The following is a 20,867-nucleotide window of genomic DNA, read 5'->3' on the forward strand; positions in this document are numbered from 1 at the left end:
AACAGTGTCTCTTTAATAAGTGCTGCTAGTTTAGAAACGCAGAACAGAACACTGTATTGACTACACTGGTGTCTAGGAAAATGTTTAAGTACAGTGATCTCATTCTTAAGCGATTTTTACCCTGTTCTTTAGGAGTACTCTAATCTTTCTTTTCTATAACCACCCTCTGCTGAGTTGAATTTGGAAAGACTTGCGGCTGTATTCCCTACTCGTTTATTTTCTTTTCAGTCGTTGCAGTCTTTTGACTAATCCATAGCACAGATTTGAAATGTAACTGTCATTTTCAATCTCCTCAATAGCACCAACCAAGTCTGTGGTGGATATTGGAGAGAAGAGGTCTGAAGCACAGGACTGGCAGTCGGGAAATCTGGGTTCTCTTCCCCTCTTGGTCACAGACTTACTATGTCATCTTTCTCCCCATCTGTAAAAGGGGGGAGATACTACCTCCCAGTGGTGGTTTGAGGCATACTTCATTTTTTTTATATCCGTTGTTGGAAGACATATTATAGATGTGGAGAGAAAAATGTTAAATGTAAACCGTCTGCAATGCAGACGTGCTCCTGGGAATGAAGAAAAGAGGCAAGCAAACAAAACCTCACAGACCCTGCAGAGATGGTTGATTTCAGAAGGGGAAATATTGATTTCATTCTAAGGCTAGGTCTATACTACCCGCCTGAATCGACCTCTCGGGGATCGATTTATCGCGTCCCATCGGGACGCGACAATCGATCCCCGAATCGGCGCTCTTACTCCACCAGCGGAGGTGGTAGTAAGCGCCGCCGACAGAAAGCCGCAGAAGTCGATTTTGCCGCCGTCCTCACAACGGGGTATGTCGGCTGCGATACGTCGAATTCAGCTACGCTATTCACGTAGCTGAATTTGCGTATCTTAAATCGACTCCCCCCTGTAGTGTAGATGTACCCTAAGCTTTGCTTCCCCTAGCCTGGCTTCACCAAAACAGATTTAAGCATGCCTGCTTTTCAGGTGCAAGAACATAAATTCTGCCCTCGGGTGGCTCCCAATGATATCACAGTGTGCGCTGTACAAGCCCCAGAGCAAAGAATGTGGCCTGTGGAGTTGTGGCTAAGAATACATTCAGTGTATGCCCTTGTTTGCCTTCATAGTTGCCTGTCTAAAGTTAACAGCCAGTCGATTTTTATTTTACTGTTTGCCTGCGCTGCATACTAAGTGCATTTAATGTTGCTGAAAGCTGCTAAATTGGCAGCAATGGGAACTGAAGTCCTTTCTACAAAGAACAAGTTCAGTATGGGCTTCTCCCTTACTGCCGCATCCCGATGCTGAGACACTTCTGTGGTCAGAGCAATTCAGGGCCCAGGAACATCCTGTCTTTGCCTCTCAGTTGGGACTGGCAACAAACGTGCTAAGTAGTACGGACTGTGATGTGGTTTTATGATATGACTCTATTGACATCAGTACAGCTATTCCCTACAGAACGGGGAATAACTATTCTAGTCTAAATCAGCTTTATAACAGTAACTGCAGCCATATTAGGGCTTTTAACTGTGTTTTTTTTTACCAACAGTTATATAAAGTCATACCTCTAGCCAAAATAGTTATGTCAGTTAAATTCAGTGTAAAGTTATACTAGTATAACTGCATCTACGATAGAGCTTTTACCAACACAGCTATGTCAGGGGGGAAAAGTAAAATCACACCCTAACTGCCGTAGCTATGCTGATAAAACTCCTAAGTATAGACCAGGCCTTAAACTTAATAAAAACCCATAGTGAGGCTGAGAGGAGGTCAAATAAGTTATCTGATATTCTCTTTTGTCTCCTATGATAGCAGTTTCTCCCTCTCATGTCCAGAGCAGTTTAATGTAGTGAGTGGATGGCATATGCTTTCTCTGACTGGCTAATGTATTAAGAAATGCATTATAATTGGAGTTGTTTAAGATGTTTAGGATTTCTATTCGGAATTAGTTCTTTACAGAATGAGGGATTTTTCCATTGTGGGATTCATACCATAATTAGACAAAATGATGGACTAAGCCCCAGTGGAAAGAATACACTGTAATTGGTGTTCATTTGTGCTAGATAAACCCACAGAGACAACTCTATGGTTCCTTTTATCATAGCCGCTTTTGAAGCGCAGTGTTCAGCTTGAAATCAGTATATCATTGTTACTTAAGTATCTACAACTCTCCTTAAAACTTGATCCCTCTATGTTTTTAGGCTAATAGTTCAACAGGAAGTAAGCAATCTTGTCTTCTACCAAGAAAAATAAGATGTCCTGAAGAAAATACAATCCTGTCAATGGCTATCCTCAGAAGCACCATACTGGACTAGGACCACCATTGGTCTGTTCCAATATTCCTGTGTTCCTCTGTGTCCTAGAGCTAACATCCCTGGGGAAACTTTTCACATGCTCCAAATCCTATTTGTCTGTGTGATCTAATCAATGCAGACTATGCGGGAGTATGCTCCAATATACACAATATAGAATCAAGCCAAAAGCCAACTGAATATGGTTGTTGACGAAGACCACCCCTGTTTAATCTAAGCAAATGCTATGTGTGGTCATGTTCTACTGAAAGAAGATAACGTACGGTACCAATATTGAAACTTATTTATTGCATCTGGCATAGTATCAAGAATGACTGTTATCAAGGATGCATCCGAAGAAGTGAGGTTTTTACTCACGAAAGCTTATGCCCAAATAAATCTGTTAGTCTTTAAGGTGCCACCAGACTCCTTGTTGTTTTTGTAGATACAGACTAACACGGCTACCCCCTGATACTTGTTATCAAGGAATTAACCTTCAATACCTATAGTCCAAGCCTAAATAAAGTAGAACTTAGTTTAAGATGAAAAACTTGTCTCATAAATCTTTGCAATCATGCTGTTACTGTCCTAGATATCTGGAAACAACAAGTAACCCGGTAATATTCACCTTGACCACAAATGTATTTGTATAGAAAAAACACAACAATATTGTTTGTATATGCAGTTCTTGTAGCTAATTAGCACCTGGGGGCAGGTTGTGTATAAACAGAAAACAATAAGGGACCTGAAATATATCCCCAGCTGAACTCTGCACACTATCAGCTGCAGCACCAGGCAGGACTTTTATATGCACCTTCATCAATCTTCCACCTTTTAAATAAAAGGAAGATTCAGATAAAGAGAATCGAAATGGAACCATTTTATGCATCGTGACAGAGCCATGAGACTTAGTGCCCTAGAGAAATAAAGAAATGTAACACCGTCTGCTCTGAGACGAGGTTAGGCAGTTTTCTTGTGATTTTACATACAAATAATTTCTTTGACATCAAAAAAGTCACCGTTAAAAAAAATGAACTTACTAGTAACTGTGCCAACAGTGTCTTCATCAGAACTCCTCTTCAGCAGGCACCTACAGATGTATCCTCTGTATGATGCCTCTCCCTTACCACATACAGAACTTACAGGGAATCAGCAACTGACCAGGGGACTAGTAATTGGACATGGATCATTTCACAGAGGCGGCTGCATCAATTTGAGATCTGGCTGATAGTGATCTAAAGTTGTTAGAATCTGATCCTTGTTCAATGGTCTGTGTGATGGTGATCTCAGACCAGTTCCTAGTGGACAAATGTCTATTTCCCAAAGCCAAATGTAGTGGCATTGTCTCTGCAAAGTAGCCAAGGACTGATAACACCACAAGGAATGGAGAATCCGGTCACTCCTATTGGTAGTCCCTCTGGAGTACAGCTGAGGCACACTCCCATTTCTACTCCTACTGCCCAGGCTGTACCTTTGCATAGATTAAACACCTAAGTCTATCCACATCTGTCAATCCATTATTTTCACACAGACTGCAGCTCACTTAAAAATCAAATAACTAAGCTTCAGTTGGTGGCAATTTCCCTTTACTTGGCATGACCATACAATATTTCCACAGTTGATCAGTATTTTAAATGTGGTACTGTGACAAGAACAATGGTTTTTTCCACACTGAAAGCGAGAAGTTAAGTTACTGTAGTTGGAAGTGTAGGTAAATAGGCAGCCATGTTTGTTTTAGGCTGAGACAAACAGGACAACTGTGAGTTCAGCAATGTTCACTCTGGGGAAAGAGTAATGCAAAATAGTCTTGTTTTGACATTAGCACATCTAGCAGTAATCACTCTCCCAAATATAACAGACTTCTGTTTTAGATCTAAACTGGTTAAGCTACACCCTGTCTGAATTTGACCCTATATGTTTGAGTGAATTCTAGCAAGACTGATCATTAGACAGCTGACTGTCTGGAATTGCAACACATTTGCTGATTTCTGATTGAGAGAGAACACCATATTTGTAAAGTACACACAGAGCTTTCCAAATTCATTACATGTATAAATGGACTTATCTGGATTATTTCTCCTTCCTCTTCCAAAAAAAAACAAAAAAAAAAAACCTGCCTACAGCTCAAAACTTCATCATTCCCTATTTATGTGAAATTTATGTTGCGCTATCCACCATCTGGTTTGCCTCCACATAACTGATATTTTTGACATTGCTGGTGATGAAAATTATTAAAATTTAAAGAAACACAAGAAGTGAGTAGAAATATTTTTTAGCACAGATTCTGTTTGGATCAGAATCTCTAAACATATATATAAAAAAAGAGCGCTGGCACAGACTGGATAGTTCGAAGATTCTCAGTTTGAGATGCCTGAGTGAGGCTCAGAAGTACCAAAAATCACCACTTTCTATTGATGTTAGACTGCCTTTGTGGAAGAGTTAGTGGTTACAGGTCAGACCCCACCTGGACAGATAAATACATCACAAAGCTGTCATTGCTATTGGCACCCTTGGTGGCAACTTTATAGGCCTAGGAATGAATGGACAGGCCCACCAAGCTCTCCTCTCATCTCAGCGAGGAAAAGGCAGTTATGGGGGAGCTGGTGCCACCAATACCTGTGCGGTACTTGTTCTGTAGATAAAATGAACTTAAATTCCTCAATGCCACGAGACTGGGACTTTTCATAAGAATTATATTTACTAAAAGAAAACACAGTATCAGGTTCAAGCCCAATTTAAAAATTAAAAGAAGAGGATAAGCAGAGTTCAAAATAATTAATGTCCACCTTAGATGTCACGTAGAGGAGGAGGTGTACATCCCTCAGGCAGTTTTTGCTGTGACCAGACAAGCTGTCAGTCTGAACATAGCACAATTCCCGAAGTCTCATGCAGATCCCTATATCCGTCTGTAACTTTCTTGAGCACCTCCCAGTGGCTGGGTGTGGCATGGCAGTCCTTTTCTTATCCCCTGGTGCCTCTTGCAGCAGCAGGCTGTTGAACTTGGTTGGCAGGTCTTCGGTGGCTCACTCCTCTAGCCTGGTTACAGTCAAAATGAACCCCTTCCAAGATAGACAGTTTTTGTTGGACTCTACTATCTGTCCTCACCAGGGTCTTCAGCCCCGACTCTGGACCCTTTAAATTCAGCTCTTTGCTCAGGCTTTTAAAGGAGCCTTGTCCCCTGCTCAGAGGTTACACCACTTTGCTGATGAGGGAACCCAGCCCCACTCATTATTCCAGGTTCCAACACCCGCTACATATCACTCACTTCAATTAGTTGCTGCTGTTTCCCTGGACCTCTTCCCAACTGGCCCCTTTATCTTCACCCCTGACCTTACGGTTAAAGTTCTCAGGTCCTCTCTCCCCCAACTTAAGCAAATGCAGCCAGTCAAGCTTCTGTGGCCAGAGAGAAGCCCCTTTCCTTGCCTCTTTGGTCCCAGCCCAGAAGTGCCCTGCTAAAACCATGCAGCTCCTTTTATCTGAGCCTGCTGGGCTGCTGATTGGCTGCTTCCATGAGACCTCCCTAGCTGGCCTGGAGGACCCACCTTTGCTGGGGCAGGATGTAGTAGGACCACAGAACCTCCTGTCGGGAACCACAAAGGCCAGGTACAACCCATCACACTGTCCATCCACTGTGAAATGAATGTAAAACACATTCAGATTCTCTCTACATTTTGTTTTTACAATGAGCTTGGAAATAACAAATGGATGACAGCTAATGAAAGGGACTGAAAAGAGTAAAAATTAGTCTATTTGATGCCTTTTGAGCCTGGTGTAATGTCTGTCTGAATGTGCAGTACTGCCCTCTATTGGCTACACAATGTATCATACTTGTTCAGTGCTTTGCTGCTTTTTCAGTTTCCTCCTCAGGCGTTTAGCAGCGCTTTTAGTTAACTAGATGCTTAAGCTATTCCCACACTGCATGTACATTGTATAGCCAACAGTGGTGATGTCTATACATCTCTATTGGTAGGGTTATATTGAAAGGAGGAACAGAATATTTTAGATGTAAAGCAGGTCTTTGTGCCTGTGAAAATGCACATATACCACCTCAGGGTCTGATTACACTTATACTAACACAGCTGCCTTTGGAGAATAAAGCACAGAGATTTCAGTGAATGTGATTTGCCTGGATGAAAATTAATTTAAAATAAAATAGGTATATCCAAGGGATTGTGTGAAAATCTGAACTGGTATTGGACTCACATGGTGGATTGCTGCTGATGTATTTTCTGGTAGCTGGGATACAGGAATATCATTTCACAGAGAGCAAGAAACAGTGCCAAAGTGTCACCAGCTGAGGTTCCCTAGAGGATATGCAAGAGACTGGTTGCCAGGAAACGCCAGCCATATTGAACCTTCACAGCCAGGATAGCTCTCCTTATGTTACAGACTCCCTTTCAGCCCTTTGCAGAGGCCTGTATTTTGTCCACTATCCAAACTATTTTGTTTCCTTTTCAATTTTATGCATGTCTCTTACACTGACTGTAAGTTATTGTTTTCTCTTGGTTTATTTGAGGCCCATTTTCCATTTCTGTAATACAGCATTTTTATCTACATGTTTGAGAGGAAACTAAGCATCATGTGTATGCAGCAAACCAGATTCTCAGCTGGTATAAATCAGCATAGCTCCATCGCAGTCAGTGGAGTTACACCCATATACATTAGTTGAGGATCTGACCAAATATAGGCTAAATACCAACTTCTGTTCACATGAGCCAAGTCAGAATAACGGGGAATACCCCAATCCATTGTCAGGGCACAGAGCACCAGCACAGCTGTGCTGTACTATGGATTATACTTCAGCCCATGGACTCAGCCCCAGGCATTCAAGAGTCATGAGACAGGCCTCAGAAAAAAAAAATCACTAAAAATCATATCACATTTTCAAGCCTTTCTCTGCAGCCATAAGGGCTAGAAACCAACTTTAAAAAAATAATTCTCACATGAATCCAGGAGCTGGGGATATAACACAGACACCAAATATTGCAAGTCTCACTGTAAAAGTCATGAGTTGGCAACACTGTGGACTATAGTAGTGGTCACACTATCTAAATCCCCTCCTTATGTGGAGGATTAATCCAATCGATGCACTATCCCTCTGCCACTGCCCAGTTCCCTCATGCACCTTCTCCCATCCTCTTCTCCCCGCACAGCATTCCCACTGCTTTTGGGGCCCTGTACAAGAAGGAAAGGATTTGTACCTGTTTTCTGATGTAAAGCTCTCCATGGAAATGTACCCACCTATTTTCATTTATTTATAATACTTTTAATTTGTAATATGTTTACAGTTAGATAAGTATGCAGATTTTTCCCCCCCTTTCAATTTCCTTCCTGCACGCAATATTTCATACATAGACTATTAAATGCACTCCAGAGTAGTAAGGGCTCCCTGGTGATAGGCCATCAATCTTGGATGTTTTAGATTAAATACATTGAAAACAGATTATCTTTGACAGGCTGGTGATGTAAGGTCAGGTCTTGCAAGGTGCTGAGTACACGCAACACACATAGAAAATGAAGGTGATTAGCATCAAAAAAAGTATCAGGCCCATTTTATATGGGAAGAATTCTGCTGTGCTTTCCTAACTTTGAAACATGTTTTGATAACAGAGCTTTGGTTAATAACTACAATGGAATAAAAGTTATGTACATTTGGGATCAAAGTTAGTTCAAAACTCATAACACATATGGGGCTTACCAAGAGGTCAACCTACTAGTTTTTTCTTTAGCAATGTGTAATATTTATTCTTACTTAACATGGCACACTCCTGAGAAGCCCTAGGGGAGTCACAATTCAAGCCAAATATAGAACACCGACAGGTATCATTCAGAAGGTTTTAGAATACAGCATAAAATGATATCTGGATGAGCATACGCTATAGCTTTTTGGGACATGGACACACAGATGGCCAAAGCAATCTTTGATAATAAGGAAGGAGGACTGTATTCATTCCCACAACACCAACAGCACGTACCCCAAACCTCAGCACTACCAGTCATCTGAATAATAGACAGTCTGAGACTAGTGAAAACTCAATTTTTCTGAATATGCATTTTAATCTACTGATATGAAGTTTTAGGAGGCAACTAACAAGACTGAGTATCAATATTTTGTTTCTGCTTACTAATGTATTGGAGTGGCTTCGTGTCTGTACCTTTATTTTAGAAAAGACTTTCCCCCACCTACCTTTATATGATATTTCAGAACTATTAGAATATTCTATTGAAAGGTTGTTTTTGTTTTGTTTTTTAAAAATATCACTTATGTATTCTGAAAATGATTTAGAGACTTACTGACTCCGAGGCAGAATCTGATCTCAATCACACCTGTGTAAATCCGGAGTATTAACATTCAACCAAAACTCTGGCTTCCCCACATCCATGGCAATATTATATCACATCATAATATATACTACATTCAAATACAACCTTCCTAAATATCCATTAATCGGTACAGTCTGCTTTATTTAAGTTAAACAATTTGCAGTTTGGCTTGTGCTAAATTAAAGCAATAGGGCATTAATTATTATTGCCAATGAACCATCAACATGACAAACAGTTGTATAATCAGATTCACTAAATCTTTTGTGCATCTTCCTAAAAAACTAGTTGTTGTGTGTGACCTTGTCATATTAACTAACACAGGAAATAAATAGGATTAGTGCTTATTTTTGATAGTTCCTTCTCACATGTACAACTGTATATTGCATTAGGCTTAAGATAGTGTATTTGTGGTTCAGTTTCTGTGGCCAATAAAGGATTATTCTTTGCTACAAGGGTTGAGACTTGTATATATGTATTAGATATAGGGTTTTCGTTTGAATAAAAAAATTTAAAAAAAAAAAACACACTACCCAAGAAGAATTTTGACCCCCAACAAGGGAGAGGTGCCAAAGACTTCATGAAGTCCATTAGGTCTTCACTGATTTTATGTGGAAATCACTCTGATGCTACAATGATGGATGGCAGTAAAAAATCCTAAGGTAGATAGAATTCCTCCTGCCCTGCAGGAAGTAAGAGTCATAACTAGAGGAACTTGGGGACATTCAATGGAAGTCACCCATTCGTACAGGCAGGAAATCTCCTAACAAAAGCAATTTTAAAGTGCCAGGATTCTCATCCTGCAAAAGCTTATGCATATGACTAGCCCCACTGTACTCAGTTTTCAGTTAATATTGCTCCTCTCAGCAGTAGAATTGCCATGTAAATAGGATAAAAATAATTTTCATCATAGTTTTAAAATGATTATTTATAGTTTTCTCAATAAACACTCCTGCTATCCTTGCTTATGTAAGTAGTCCCATTGATTTCAATGGCATTTGACACATGAATAAATGTTACAAGCTCAATCCCTATAAAAGTAAGATATGAGGAAACAAAAATTTTACCACATTCTCAGATGCTAGCTGTACTCGGTTAGCATTCCATGTGCTAACTCATGCTTATCTACAGTGACTGACGCATCATCAGCACAGGTTGTACTGGAACGGGGTACATAGAGTGGGATGTTTGCGTCATGGGCGCTGCTCTTCAGAGCCCTACAAAACAAAATTAAGACACTGTAAAACTTTTTGAAAACATTCCCATGTTCTGTGCTCATATGATAATATTACTGCTTTTCAGGAAGGTTTTAATTAGGAGACTGCTTAGCACATATGGAAATCTAATGCTCTGTACAGTACTGTATAAACAGTAAAGGGATGTGGTTATCTTGAAAATCTCATTTAAATCTGACCATTTTGATATTGTTACAAGTTAACTCCGAAAAGGACTATAATTTGAAAGACAGAGGGGAAAACTATTTTCCCTCTGTTTATTAGTAAGTTTCCTTTGTGCTTTGACAGCACTTTGTGTATGGCCCATTGCACTTCCTCCACTAACACAATGACCTCGCTCTTGCCACAGGAAGACAGTATCAGATTTGCACTGTCCCATAAATAGGGCTTCTGATTTTCAGTTTTTATGAACACCAATAAAATACCCCCACTTAAAAAAAATAAACTGGAGTTTATCCAATAAAAACCAGCAACGGTTACTTGTACCTAAGGCTCATCTACACAAAGCAGTAATGCAGACTACAAGGGAGTGATTTCTAAAGCATATACTATAGTAGAAGCAAATATAATAGAAGCCCTACCCATATACCGTATGTGTAAGATAGTCCTCTCAGAGCACCCCCTTGTGGCACAACATGGCCCTGCTGATACTGGCTTTAGCTCCATCTAGGGCCCTTGTAAGAAGTCACCCACAGACAAGAATACTGTAAACTAAGATTTCTGCTTTGTAAGGTTTTATTTATTAAGTCTCTAACAGCAAATCAAACCACTCCTTCACTCCCCAAGTCCAGCCCTTGTTCCCAGGATCCTATAGCCCTCCTCCTATGATCTGCTGCACTCTTAACTCACATAGGTTTTTCCCTTCTTAAGTCAGAAATGCCACAGTTCTCCTTTTGGGCTCTGTACTGATCATTCAGGCCAGCTGCAGCCTTTACACAGCTCCATCAAAGCTAGCCCCTTTCAACTCTATAAAGCAAAACAGGCCTCATCTCCCTTTCTGGAAGCTTCCCTTTTATTACCAGGCCTGAACTAATTTACCCATATAACCTCCCAGTCATAGAGCTACTCTAATTTCCTGCACCTGGGGAGGCAGACGAGTCACAGGTGGGAAAAGGGCCAGTCAAGCTGTCACCTTGTGACAATGCAAAGCACAGTTGCGCACAAGTTTGCCTGCTGGTTTGTACTGCAGGTCACTTTGTAAGAAAAAGTCTGTCATGTGGACTCATCTCCCATCCCAACACCTCTCTAATCCCACTTCTTGGTTCTCATAGGATTGTATTCTATGAGGCCAGCAGGAAATATGCTTTTCCACAGGCCTTGCAAGAGGATGGTAAAAAAGCAGAGGCAAAGCTGAAACTGAAGGCAGGAAAGTGATTAGACAGAAAAGCAGATGTGTAACTCTGACCATGGCTGGTGATGATAATCACAAACCTTCCAAGGGGCCCTTCTAAACATCAGCCGGGGCCAGAGGGGTGAGAGCAGAAAAACCCTTTTACAGTTATTTTTCCTTTTAAAATTATTTAATTTCCCTTTGATTTGTTAATCCTCACACCTCTCTTCCTCCCCCTCGCCCCCCTGCAAGCATACATAGGTAAGTAGAAGTAATCCCATTTTTCAGGGGAAGACACAGAAAAGGTAAATAGTTTGCCCAAGATGCAATAGCCTGTCAGTGATAAAGGCAAGATTAAAACTCAGGAGCACAATGGATCCTAGCCTGGTGCTCACTCCACTAGGCAATGCTTTCTGTCTCATTGCTGTTAATTTTTAAGCTCTTCGCAGAGTTACATGTCAAGGTAACGTGCAATTCTTGGCTCTTCTGAAAGGTTTGCCTTTTATAACCTGAAGCATTTAAAATCTGTTATGTCTCCTTTGTGCATAGGATTTTTTTGAAGTCAACAAAGGGTTACCAGACACTAGGAGAACATGCATAATTTCTGGGATTTATTTTTAGTTAATGCTCTCTATCTGCAAGACCACATAGGGAGCCAGAGTTATTTATGCTTACAGGATTCTAAATAAAATATAAACCCAAGAATTGAAACCACATATGTCTCTTTTCCTTCTGTGTCCCATATCATGATAGTTTTAAGTGTGTGCTGTTTTGGTATTGGTGAAAGGCTTTGCTTTATTTGACCTTCAGGTAGCGGGTGAAGCCCCAGAGAAACAATAATGGCTGTTACAAAAAATAAAAAAAGAAAAGAAAAAAGGAGGGGCCAGAAAGACAGAGGTCAGCTAAAGGGATTGTTGCCAATTCTTGTGGTTTTAGTGCAAGTCTCACAATATTTGGTGTTTTTCTTAAAGCCCCAGCTACTGGAATAAGACATTGCAAAAGAATCTCAGTTTTCATTTTAAAATGAAGTAATTTTATTTATTTTGAAGAGAAGAGCTTGAAAATGTGGCCCAAGAACACTTTGAAGGCTCAAAAATCACTACACAAAGAAAAAGAAAACAAAAATGTATGATTAAAAAGAAACTGTGATTTTTAAGTCAATATCATGATTTTGAGGAGCTTGACTCATTTTTTAACAGGGTTGGCCATATTGTAAATGCCTTAGGACAAATATAAAGGGCTGAAGTTGCGGGTTCACTCAAAGGGTATCAGAAGAGAACAGATAGCAGAGACCTGCAGACAAGACCCACTGCTCTGAGAAGGTGTCAAGGAAGGCAGTGAATGCTACTGAAGGGAAACTATGGTCATTCTGCTTATTTTCTTATCTGTACTTAACTTACTTATTTTACTTTCATATCTCTACTAAAACTACACTTCTAATATGCATTATCTTACTCTTCTAGATACTCTGGATTTTCTTCATACACAACAAGTCTCAGAAACTGCTCCACTAAGAACCTTTCCTGGTGTTGGTTTGTTCCCGTGGGCTCTTACAACCGTCACTGCACCAAACTCTTTCATCCACTGACAGAGAAGGGAGGAATTCACCTGGTTTTGAGAAATCGATGCTCACCAGAATGTATCTATTAAAAGCTCTTCCTTTCCTATGTATACATGCAAATATAATATTACTATTATTTTAGTATACAGTTCCACCCCCAAGTTTCTGATTGGATGGTGGAGGAGAACGACATCTGAATGAACTATGTGTTTGGTTAGCATTTTCCTTTAGAAACATTGTACTAGTGAGGTAGTTTAGCTCCTCCACAGAGAATAGGTGGTTTGCTCTGAAGAGAGACAACTGGAGACAGGTATCAGATGGGACCTCCAGAGGAAAAAAAAACAGGAAGGAAATTAAAAGAAACAAAGTAATCAAGAAGTAGATAGTAGCAAGTTCCAGTGGGAGCAGGAGCAATAGAATTAAAGGGTGTCTACACTTTGAGCTGGAGGGTGATTCCCAGCTAGGAATCACACCCCCAGCTCAACATCCATGTAGACATACTCAAATGTGAGCAGCCACACAGCAAAGTCAGACATACCTGAGCTAATGTGTCCTCACTGGTGCTGCACTCACCCCTGGGTCCTTAGGCGTTTGGGGGACATATCCCATGGTTCTTGGTACTGCTCTTCCCAGTAAATTGTGGAAAAACTTGTCTGTCCTTCTAGGCAATGGGGCGGGGGACATGAAGTACAGTACTTCTGCACTATAAACTGGGAGGGTTACCAGGCCAAGTAAAAGTGGCACCTGAGCTCTAACACCCAGCTAAATTGGGTTTAAAGCATCACTAAACTCAGGTCAGAGGATTTTGAAGGGGAGGGGGGGACTTGAGGGTGAGATTATGGGCAACAGCTGATTAAGAGCCTGAGTTAACTCTGCAGGGACAACAAAAGTTGCAAAAATGAACTGCATTTTAACCCTGTCAAAGGAGTAGGTTTTATAGTTATTTGTGCCAGATGTCACAGGGATAGGTGCTGCAGTAACACCTACAAATAAACCACGATTATCTGAAGGCTAATTATCCAAATTTGAGTTGTCTGGACTTTGTTTCTGTCTCCCATTTCTGCACAGTGAAATTAATCAGAAACACTGATTTTGTGAACTTTTTGAATGTTTGCTAAAATCTTTGAAAAGAAAGAGTTACCTATATAAATGTAAAACCATGTATAAGAGTGTAGTTGGGCCCTTAAAGCACATAGGAAGAGACAAGTCTTTGCCCAGGTCTCCACTAACCACAGCTTTGTTTGGGAATGATTGGGTATTCCCCATTTCCGGTCTTTCCAGGGTGGTTTGTTTCATTGACATTGAGGGCAGGGGAGCACAGCACAGAAGAAATATCTGCTTTTTATCTAAGCTATGTAGAGTGTGTCTAGATGCCACAGTTGGTCAGGAATCCTTGTGATAAAAATAATTAATTAAAATTAAAATAGCAAACTAGATGTAAACTTAGATCATTGCATGCAACCTTCCTTGTCCCTTCTCCAGTCCCCAGCCTAGCTCCTGTCTCTTGGGAAAAGCATATTTAGCTAATCTCAACATTGCTGGGTGAAAACACCACCAAACAGCAACTCTGTGCTTAGCAGTAAAGGAACACCTGGCTCTGAGGGCAGGCTGAGTATGGCTTTGCTTACCTTTATGTCAGGGTTTACACGTGATGGGCAGGGGTTACACTGGGGGCCATGTGCATGCATCTGTTTGTGGGTAACGTGTGTGATGGACCATGACCATTTGTCACCGGGCGTCACTGGTAGGGTGACCAGACAGCAAGCGTGAAAAATCGGGATGGGGGTGGGGGGTAATAGGGGCCTATATAAGAAAAAGACCCAAAAATCGGAACTGTCCCTATAAAATCGGGACATCTGGTCACCCTAGTCACTGGGGTGACACTGGTCCCTGGGGGAGCTGGCTCGGGGCTTGCCCAGTGTGGGACTCGCCGCCTGCAGGCCCCTTGCTCGGGTCAGGCCCGGCTTTGCTGAACCGAGGGCGCCCCCTAGCGGCCGCTCGCAGCCCGGCTTTCCGGGAGAGACGCCGCTTGGCCGCCCCCGGACCGGCTCAGGCGAAGCGGCCGGCCTGGAGCCGGCCATGAAATCGGCCTTTGTCACCGTGGGGACGACCAGCTTCGAGGAGCTGATCGCCGCGGTGACCGCCCCGGAGACTCTCCAGGTGAGGCCGAGGCCGGGGCCTAGTGCGACCCTGGGCCTGCCGCGGCTCCCGGCTTCCCGGCTCGCGCCGCAGGCCCTTAGCCGGCCTGGCTGCTCCCTGCCCGCGGGGGGGTGTCTGCTGGGCCCCGGGGCGTTCCCCTCACTCGGCGCGGTGCTGGCCCCCGGGCCGGCCCAACCCAGCCCGCCTCGTGCCCGGGCCAGGAGGCGCAGAGCCCAGGGCGATGTAACCTCCCCTCCCCCCGTCTCGCTGTAGGTCTTGCGGCGCCTCGGCTACGGCCGACTCGTGCTGCAGGTTGGCAGAGGGGCGGCGGCCCCGGCCCCGTTCCGCACGGCGGCGTTTACACTGGAGGTGTTCCGGTTCAAGGAGTCGCTGGCTGAGGAGCTTGAGAGAGCGGATCTGGTGATCAGCCACGCAGGTAACGCGGCTCCCTGGGGGGCGTTTGAGCGTCTGGCGGAGGCAGGTGCCCGGGGTCAGGGAGGCGAGCTCTGCTCTCTGCTGCGGAGAGGCTGCCTGCTTTGGGCCAGAGCAGGGCCACTCTGGTGAGCTGAGGGGCTGGGTTTGCTGGGTTTGCTCTGGGGCAGGAGTCAGGAAAACTGACACAGCCTGAGGGGCCACTGCCAAGTTTTAGAGCTTTTAGCTTTGTCACTGTGATGAAGTAGGGATTGTCTGTAATAGTTTCATGACACCGGTGCGTGCCTCGGTTTCCCCTATATGCTGCATTGTTACCCAAGGGATGGAAAAGGGCTATTTGTTCTCAGGGCAGGCTAACGGGCATCGGTATGAATATCACCTGGCTGTCTGAGCTTCAGTGGGGCATTGGAAAAGGACTGGCAGAGGCTGACCCCATGTCAATGGAGAATTTGAGAAGATAGTGGCAAATCCAATCACCGGGATAGTGACAACTAACAGCCAATGACCCAGAAGGAGAGAGATTTCCCCACCTCTGCAGGGTAGCTCAGCAACATACCAGCTCAAGGACAAAGGATGGGAAAGCTGTGAGGTGGGGGATAAGAATTGATGGCTGAAAGGAGACATCTCTTAGCTGGGAACTGACTAAGGAGGTTAGAGAGAGAGAGAGAGCTTGAACCCTGTGGGTCACTACAGCTTGGCTGGACTCTGAGTTAACTAGAATGGTGTGTGCCATGGTTTAAGCTTCATTTCTCTATGCTGACCTAAAAACGTCCGATGCTGTGTTCCAGTTGACTAATAAACCCTAATGTTTTGACAATGCAGTTGGAGTATGTCTGCAAATGCTTGATGAGGTGCATTAATTCCCGAAGAGTGGACAAGTCCCCACCAGGACTCTAGCTCAGTTGGACTCACTGAACAGAGCTCACAGTGTGAAACGGGAGTGCTGGAGCCCCAGAGGTCGTGTCTAAGGGGCGGTGAGGCCACAAGGCCCACCCTGAGCGGGAAGAGTGAGACCCCTTGGGGGGACTGGCATGCTGAAGGTGTTCCTCCTAGAGAGTTTTCCAAAGCTAGAGGCAGAGCACCAATTCTAGGGATCCGTGACAGTCTCCCAGTTAAAAATTTGTAAAATTTTAGTTAAAACTCCCATTCAAACCAAATGACAGTGGAATCATACAGCATAATGGGAGTATGGCCTGAGTAAATACTTCAGGGTTAATTGTGTTTTACTGCAAGAGTGTAAGGTGAAACTTGGATGCATATGTGCAAATACTGTTCATGTTACTGATTTCTTCTGTAGGTGCAGGCACTTGTTTGGAGACACTGGAAAAAGGAAAACCACTCTTGGTGGTGGTAAATGAAAAGCTGATGAACAATCATCAGCTAGAATTAGCCAGGCAACTGTACAGAGATGGACACCTCTTTTACTGTACTTGTAGGTATGGCACATATTTTCATATCATTTGTGTCTCCTCCTAAGGGTGGAGCCAATTGTTCTCACTTTGTTCCCTTAGAAGAAATTGACAGCAGCCATCCTGACTGAACGAGTATTATTATTAATAGTATTAAGGTAGTGCATAGGAGCCCTAGTCATGGCCCAGGACCCCATTGTGCTAGACATAGTTTTCACAGTTTTATTTTACAGTGTCACTTACAACACATAGATTTATTGGGGGGTGGGAGGGATCTCTTCTCTGCAACTGTACATCAAAGGCAAAAATCAGTAACTCTTCCTCAAACAGACAATGACTAGATTGGGCATAGCTCCCTCCAGAGCTAGTCTACCACTGCTACATATTTTTCCCAAGGTAGATTACTACTAGAGTTACGCTTGGTGCTACTTTCACCAAACGGTTGAAAATCTGGTTCCAGGGTTATCATTTTTAAGGGCACTGCTGATTCCGATTAAATGACAAACACTCTAAACAGAGCAAAAGTGAAGGAGTTTGAGTTATAGTTATTCAAACTGTTCAGAAAAAAAAAAAAAACACAAATCCAAACCTCTGAAGTTGGTAGAAAGCAGCACTGGCCAATAGATCTAAGTAACATACCTTGTAAGGTAAATTTAATAAAAGGTCCTGTCTCTTCAGAAGCTTCTATTTGAACTTATTTAGGTCTTCATGTTGAATACAGCCTTAAAACAACATCAGAAGTTTGGGTTGATCAACCACTATCCTACCCAGAAAGAGAGTTGTTGAATAACCATTTAGATCTGACACAAGCTCTCTTGTCTTGCACACTGATTACTCCTGCTGTCAACTTAATTCTAACACCTGGTCAAGACTCTATATGGCTGTCTGTGGTCAGGAGATCTTAGGAAGGTAAAAACAGGATACAGATTGGATAATGTGAAATGCATTCACAAGTGTCTTAAATTTAAGTAATCTTATTACTTATATAGTGCATGGTACTATTAATGAATAAAATAAGATGAAGTCCCTCCCTCAAGGATCTTAAACTTAATATATACACAGAGAACACAATGAATATTATTGTCCTTCATAAGTGAAAATCGTTCAGGAAAAATTAAGAAGGGAGAGTGGGAAGGCTTTAGGGAGAGTGGGAAGGCTTTAGGATACAGGTATGTTTTATGATTCATGTTTGGGAACTTTGGGTTATCATAGTAATTTCTTATGTTTTGGTAAATTTAAAACTACTTCATGAGACATAAATAATCAAGTGAAAATGTTTAGTGGAAGAAGAATTTTGAGAAGGGATCTGAAGGGCAGACAAAAAAGGGAGTGTACGGTGGCTTTTGACCTGGGACAGCACCTAACCCACTCTGAATCTGGGTCCACATTGAAAGGAAAAACCATTGGTCATGTTACTCCTGGGGGAATTCGGCAACAAAAAAATCCAAAATTCTGCATATTTTATTTGTCAAAATAATGCAATATAAACACACCAGTTTCATTTATTTTGGTAATTTATTTAAACTACCATACAGGAAAAAAATCACAATAACTGTTCAGCATTTCCTAAACACATGAAAGTTCAGTCACAACTATTTGGTAGCCAAGACCCTGCATGCCAGTTATAATCCTGGATTTTCATTTACATTACTTTTATTTTGGTGTTCTGTAAAGTAGACTGCCACTTTAAATTGCTCAGACTTTCACACATGAGAGTCATACAGTTTGCTAATCATTGTTCTGCATTTATTTTAAATGGATAAGTAAAGTAGATCCTGAGCTGTAATCTAACCCCATTGTGCCTCTCTGGCATAGGAAAAAAAGGGAGAAAGCCCATAGACCTTCCTAGCTGAGGAGTCCGTTACTGTCATTTACAATAAGGCTCCTTTACATCCCTCTGACAAAGTAAAAGACAATGGAAACATTAGCAGCCTGCTTGTTTAGTTGTTACATTTCTGCTCTGCCTCAGGGACGGAGCTTGCTTCACACTGCCCTATGCCAGTCCAAGCCCAGGATGCAGCAATAGCGATGAGAGGGACAGAGTGAGTCTCTCTCACTCATTTGCACCACCTTACTCTCTCTCCACGGACACACACATGCATATCCAGCCTCCCTTCCCTCCCCTCAACCCCCCATGGTGATCTGCTGCCGGCTGTTCCCAGCGGATGCGACCGGGCTGCTGCAGAAGGGGCATGTGTTCCCCACAGATTTCTTTGCTCCCCCATTTTTCTGCGGGGGAGTCAATAAATCTGCGGAGGGTATTAATTCTGCTCCCCCCACACGGCACAGAATTCCCCCAGGAGTATTGCTGAAATAGTATCATTTTCATTTTGCTAATTCTCTTTCCACCTATGGTGTCTCTTTTCCCTCTAATGTGTGTTCTTGTTCCTAATCTAATGCCAAAGGGACTCATGTGCATGCTTTAAGGCAGGATTAGAAAAAATAGTGAAAGACAAAATACCCCCATGTGAAGTATTTAATCGTTCATGTTGCCTTTGGTTTTGCTTTGTTTTTATAGCACCCTTTTGGAGTCATTGAAGTCAATCAGTTTGTCAACACTGAAACCCTTTCCTCTTGGACAGCCAGAAAAGTTTGCTGCATTCTTGGACAGAGTGATTGGATTTGAATAACTAATCCAGAAAAATGAAAACGTTAGTATGTGATCAAATTCTTCTAATGTCACTTCCTTAATAGGAAAATCCACTTATTCGAACCAACACTTTTTGTATCAACTGAACATAAATATGCCTGTTCAATTTCAACTGACATTAAATATTTTCCCATTTAATGCCAATTTAAAATCTACTGGCATCATACTTCAAGTAAAACAGTAGAGGTATAGGGTTATTTTTTGTTTGACAACTCTATCTAAAGGACTTATCTAGCAAGAGCCAAGGAGAGCCAGAAACTAAAGGCCCACAACTTGACTCTTGCAGACAAGGTCCAGATGGCAAATCCAGCTAACAGACAAAAAGATGTTTCCTTGCAATTTTCAGTCTCAACTGTGTGTAAGATCTTAAAGAGAAAGAGAGAAATCCTAAACGAGTAGCACAATAGTTCAAACTACAATCAAAAATGGCAATGGGTGGGGAAAAAGAACGGGGTAGAGGAGGCAATTCTGCGCTGGTTTGTTCATTCACATCATCAGAACACATCAATTACAGGCGAGTTACTGATCAGGAAAGCATAAAACATTGCAACAGAAATGGGACTTGAAATTTTTGAACCAGTCAACAGGTGGCATTACTGGCAGAAAGCATGAACTAACATTGTATTTAAATGGAGCCATGGTGAGAGAGATACTGGTATCTGAACTCAAGCACTGGACAACAGATGTCCTACCTTCAGTCTTGGCCAAATTCTCTTTGGAGGACATTTATTGCTGATTTACTTTACAGCAATCCCAGAGGAAATTCTGGTCTTTAAAAAGTCATAATTAGCAGCAAAATAGCAAAGGAAAGAGTCACTGTTCTTGTGTGTGAAAGCCAAACAGACAAAGATAAAATGAAAATTCTTGTGATTGAAAAAAGGAAAATGCCATGTTGTTTTCCTGGTGTCCCCTCCCTGTCTACGATCTATAAAGCAAACAGGAACGCATAAATGATTGTCATCAGAGTCACTGAATGGCTTATGAACATTGACCAAGAGATGAGGGGAAAACAAAGGGAAAATTGCAGTGATTCTCAATTGTTCAGCCCATCCTATACCGGAATTTACAAATGTGAAACTGAACTTTCTGCTGCCCTGTACAATTTCTCTACACCAGACTACAACTGAAGGGGTCATTCACAATTTAAAGCTCCATTATAGAAAGATCATGGTGCATAAAATCTTCATGCAAACTGATGGTGGCACAGCAAATGTGAGAAAGTCCACAAAAGATCTTGGTGTTTTGGATGGTGTTTATGTTGCATAGTACCAGGCTGGAGGTAACAACTTTGTCAGTTGTAACTGAAAAGTTGGTTTTGCAGCTGACATCAAGGAAATCACACTCTTATCTTGGAGGACTTTTCAGCTGAACTTGGTGAGACTTATGTCCTTGGCTGATTTACATGAATACTCTAATACAGATGCTGACCTTGAATGCTTAAATCAGATGACATAATTAAGATCTTTGTAGATCAGTTTTGGAGCCTACTGAAGTGAACAAAACTG

At 42.1% G+C, this 20,867-nt stretch overlaps 1 protein-coding gene across 2 annotated transcripts; it reads left to right on the forward strand.

Moving 5' to 3' along the window:
- Nucleotides 1-14,724: 14,724 nt before the first annotated feature.
- Nucleotides 14,725-20,294, forward strand: LOC117882744 (UDP-N-acetylglucosamine transferase subunit ALG13 homolog). Of its 2 annotated transcripts, none has more exons than XM_034781486.1 (4): nucleotides 14,725-14,892; nucleotides 15,145-15,307; nucleotides 16,601-16,739; nucleotides 19,231-20,294. In XM_034781486.1, exons 1-4 carry the CDS (start codon nucleotides 14,812-14,814, stop codon nucleotides 19,340-19,342), a joined length of 495 nt encoding a protein of 164 aa, XP_034637377.1. In that variant the 5' UTR covers nucleotides 14,725-14,811; the 3' UTR covers nucleotides 19,343-20,294. The 2 variants fall into 2 exon arrangements, with proteins under 2 accessions (XP_034637377.1, XP_034637379.1); XM_034781488.1 differs by having other exon boundaries at nucleotides 16,601-16,735.
- Nucleotides 20,295-20,867: the final 573 nt, after the last annotated feature.

The sequence above is a fragment of the Trachemys scripta genome, chromosome 9 (assembly GCF_013100865.1).
Source record: "Trachemys scripta elegans isolate TJP31775 chromosome 9, CAS_Tse_1.0, whole genome shotgun sequence".
In the NCBI taxonomy this organism is placed as follows: domain Eukaryota; kingdom Metazoa; phylum Chordata; order Testudines; family Emydidae; genus Trachemys; species Trachemys scripta.

Excerpts from the sequence above, each read along its gene's own strand:
- LOC117882744 (XM_034781486.1), top strand. The coding sequence starts at position 14,812 with ATGAAATCGGCCTTTGTCACCGTGGGGACGACCAGCTTCGAGGAGCTG. Across the intron at positions 15,308-16,600 it reads TCTGGTGATCAGCCACGCAG|GTGCAGGCACTTGTTTGGAG; the intron begins GTAACGCGGCTC and ends TTTCTTCTGTAG. Across the intron at positions 16,740-19,230 it reads CTCTTTTACTGTACTTGTAG|CACCCTTTTGGAGTCATTGA; the intron begins GTATGGCACATA and ends TTGTTTTTATAG.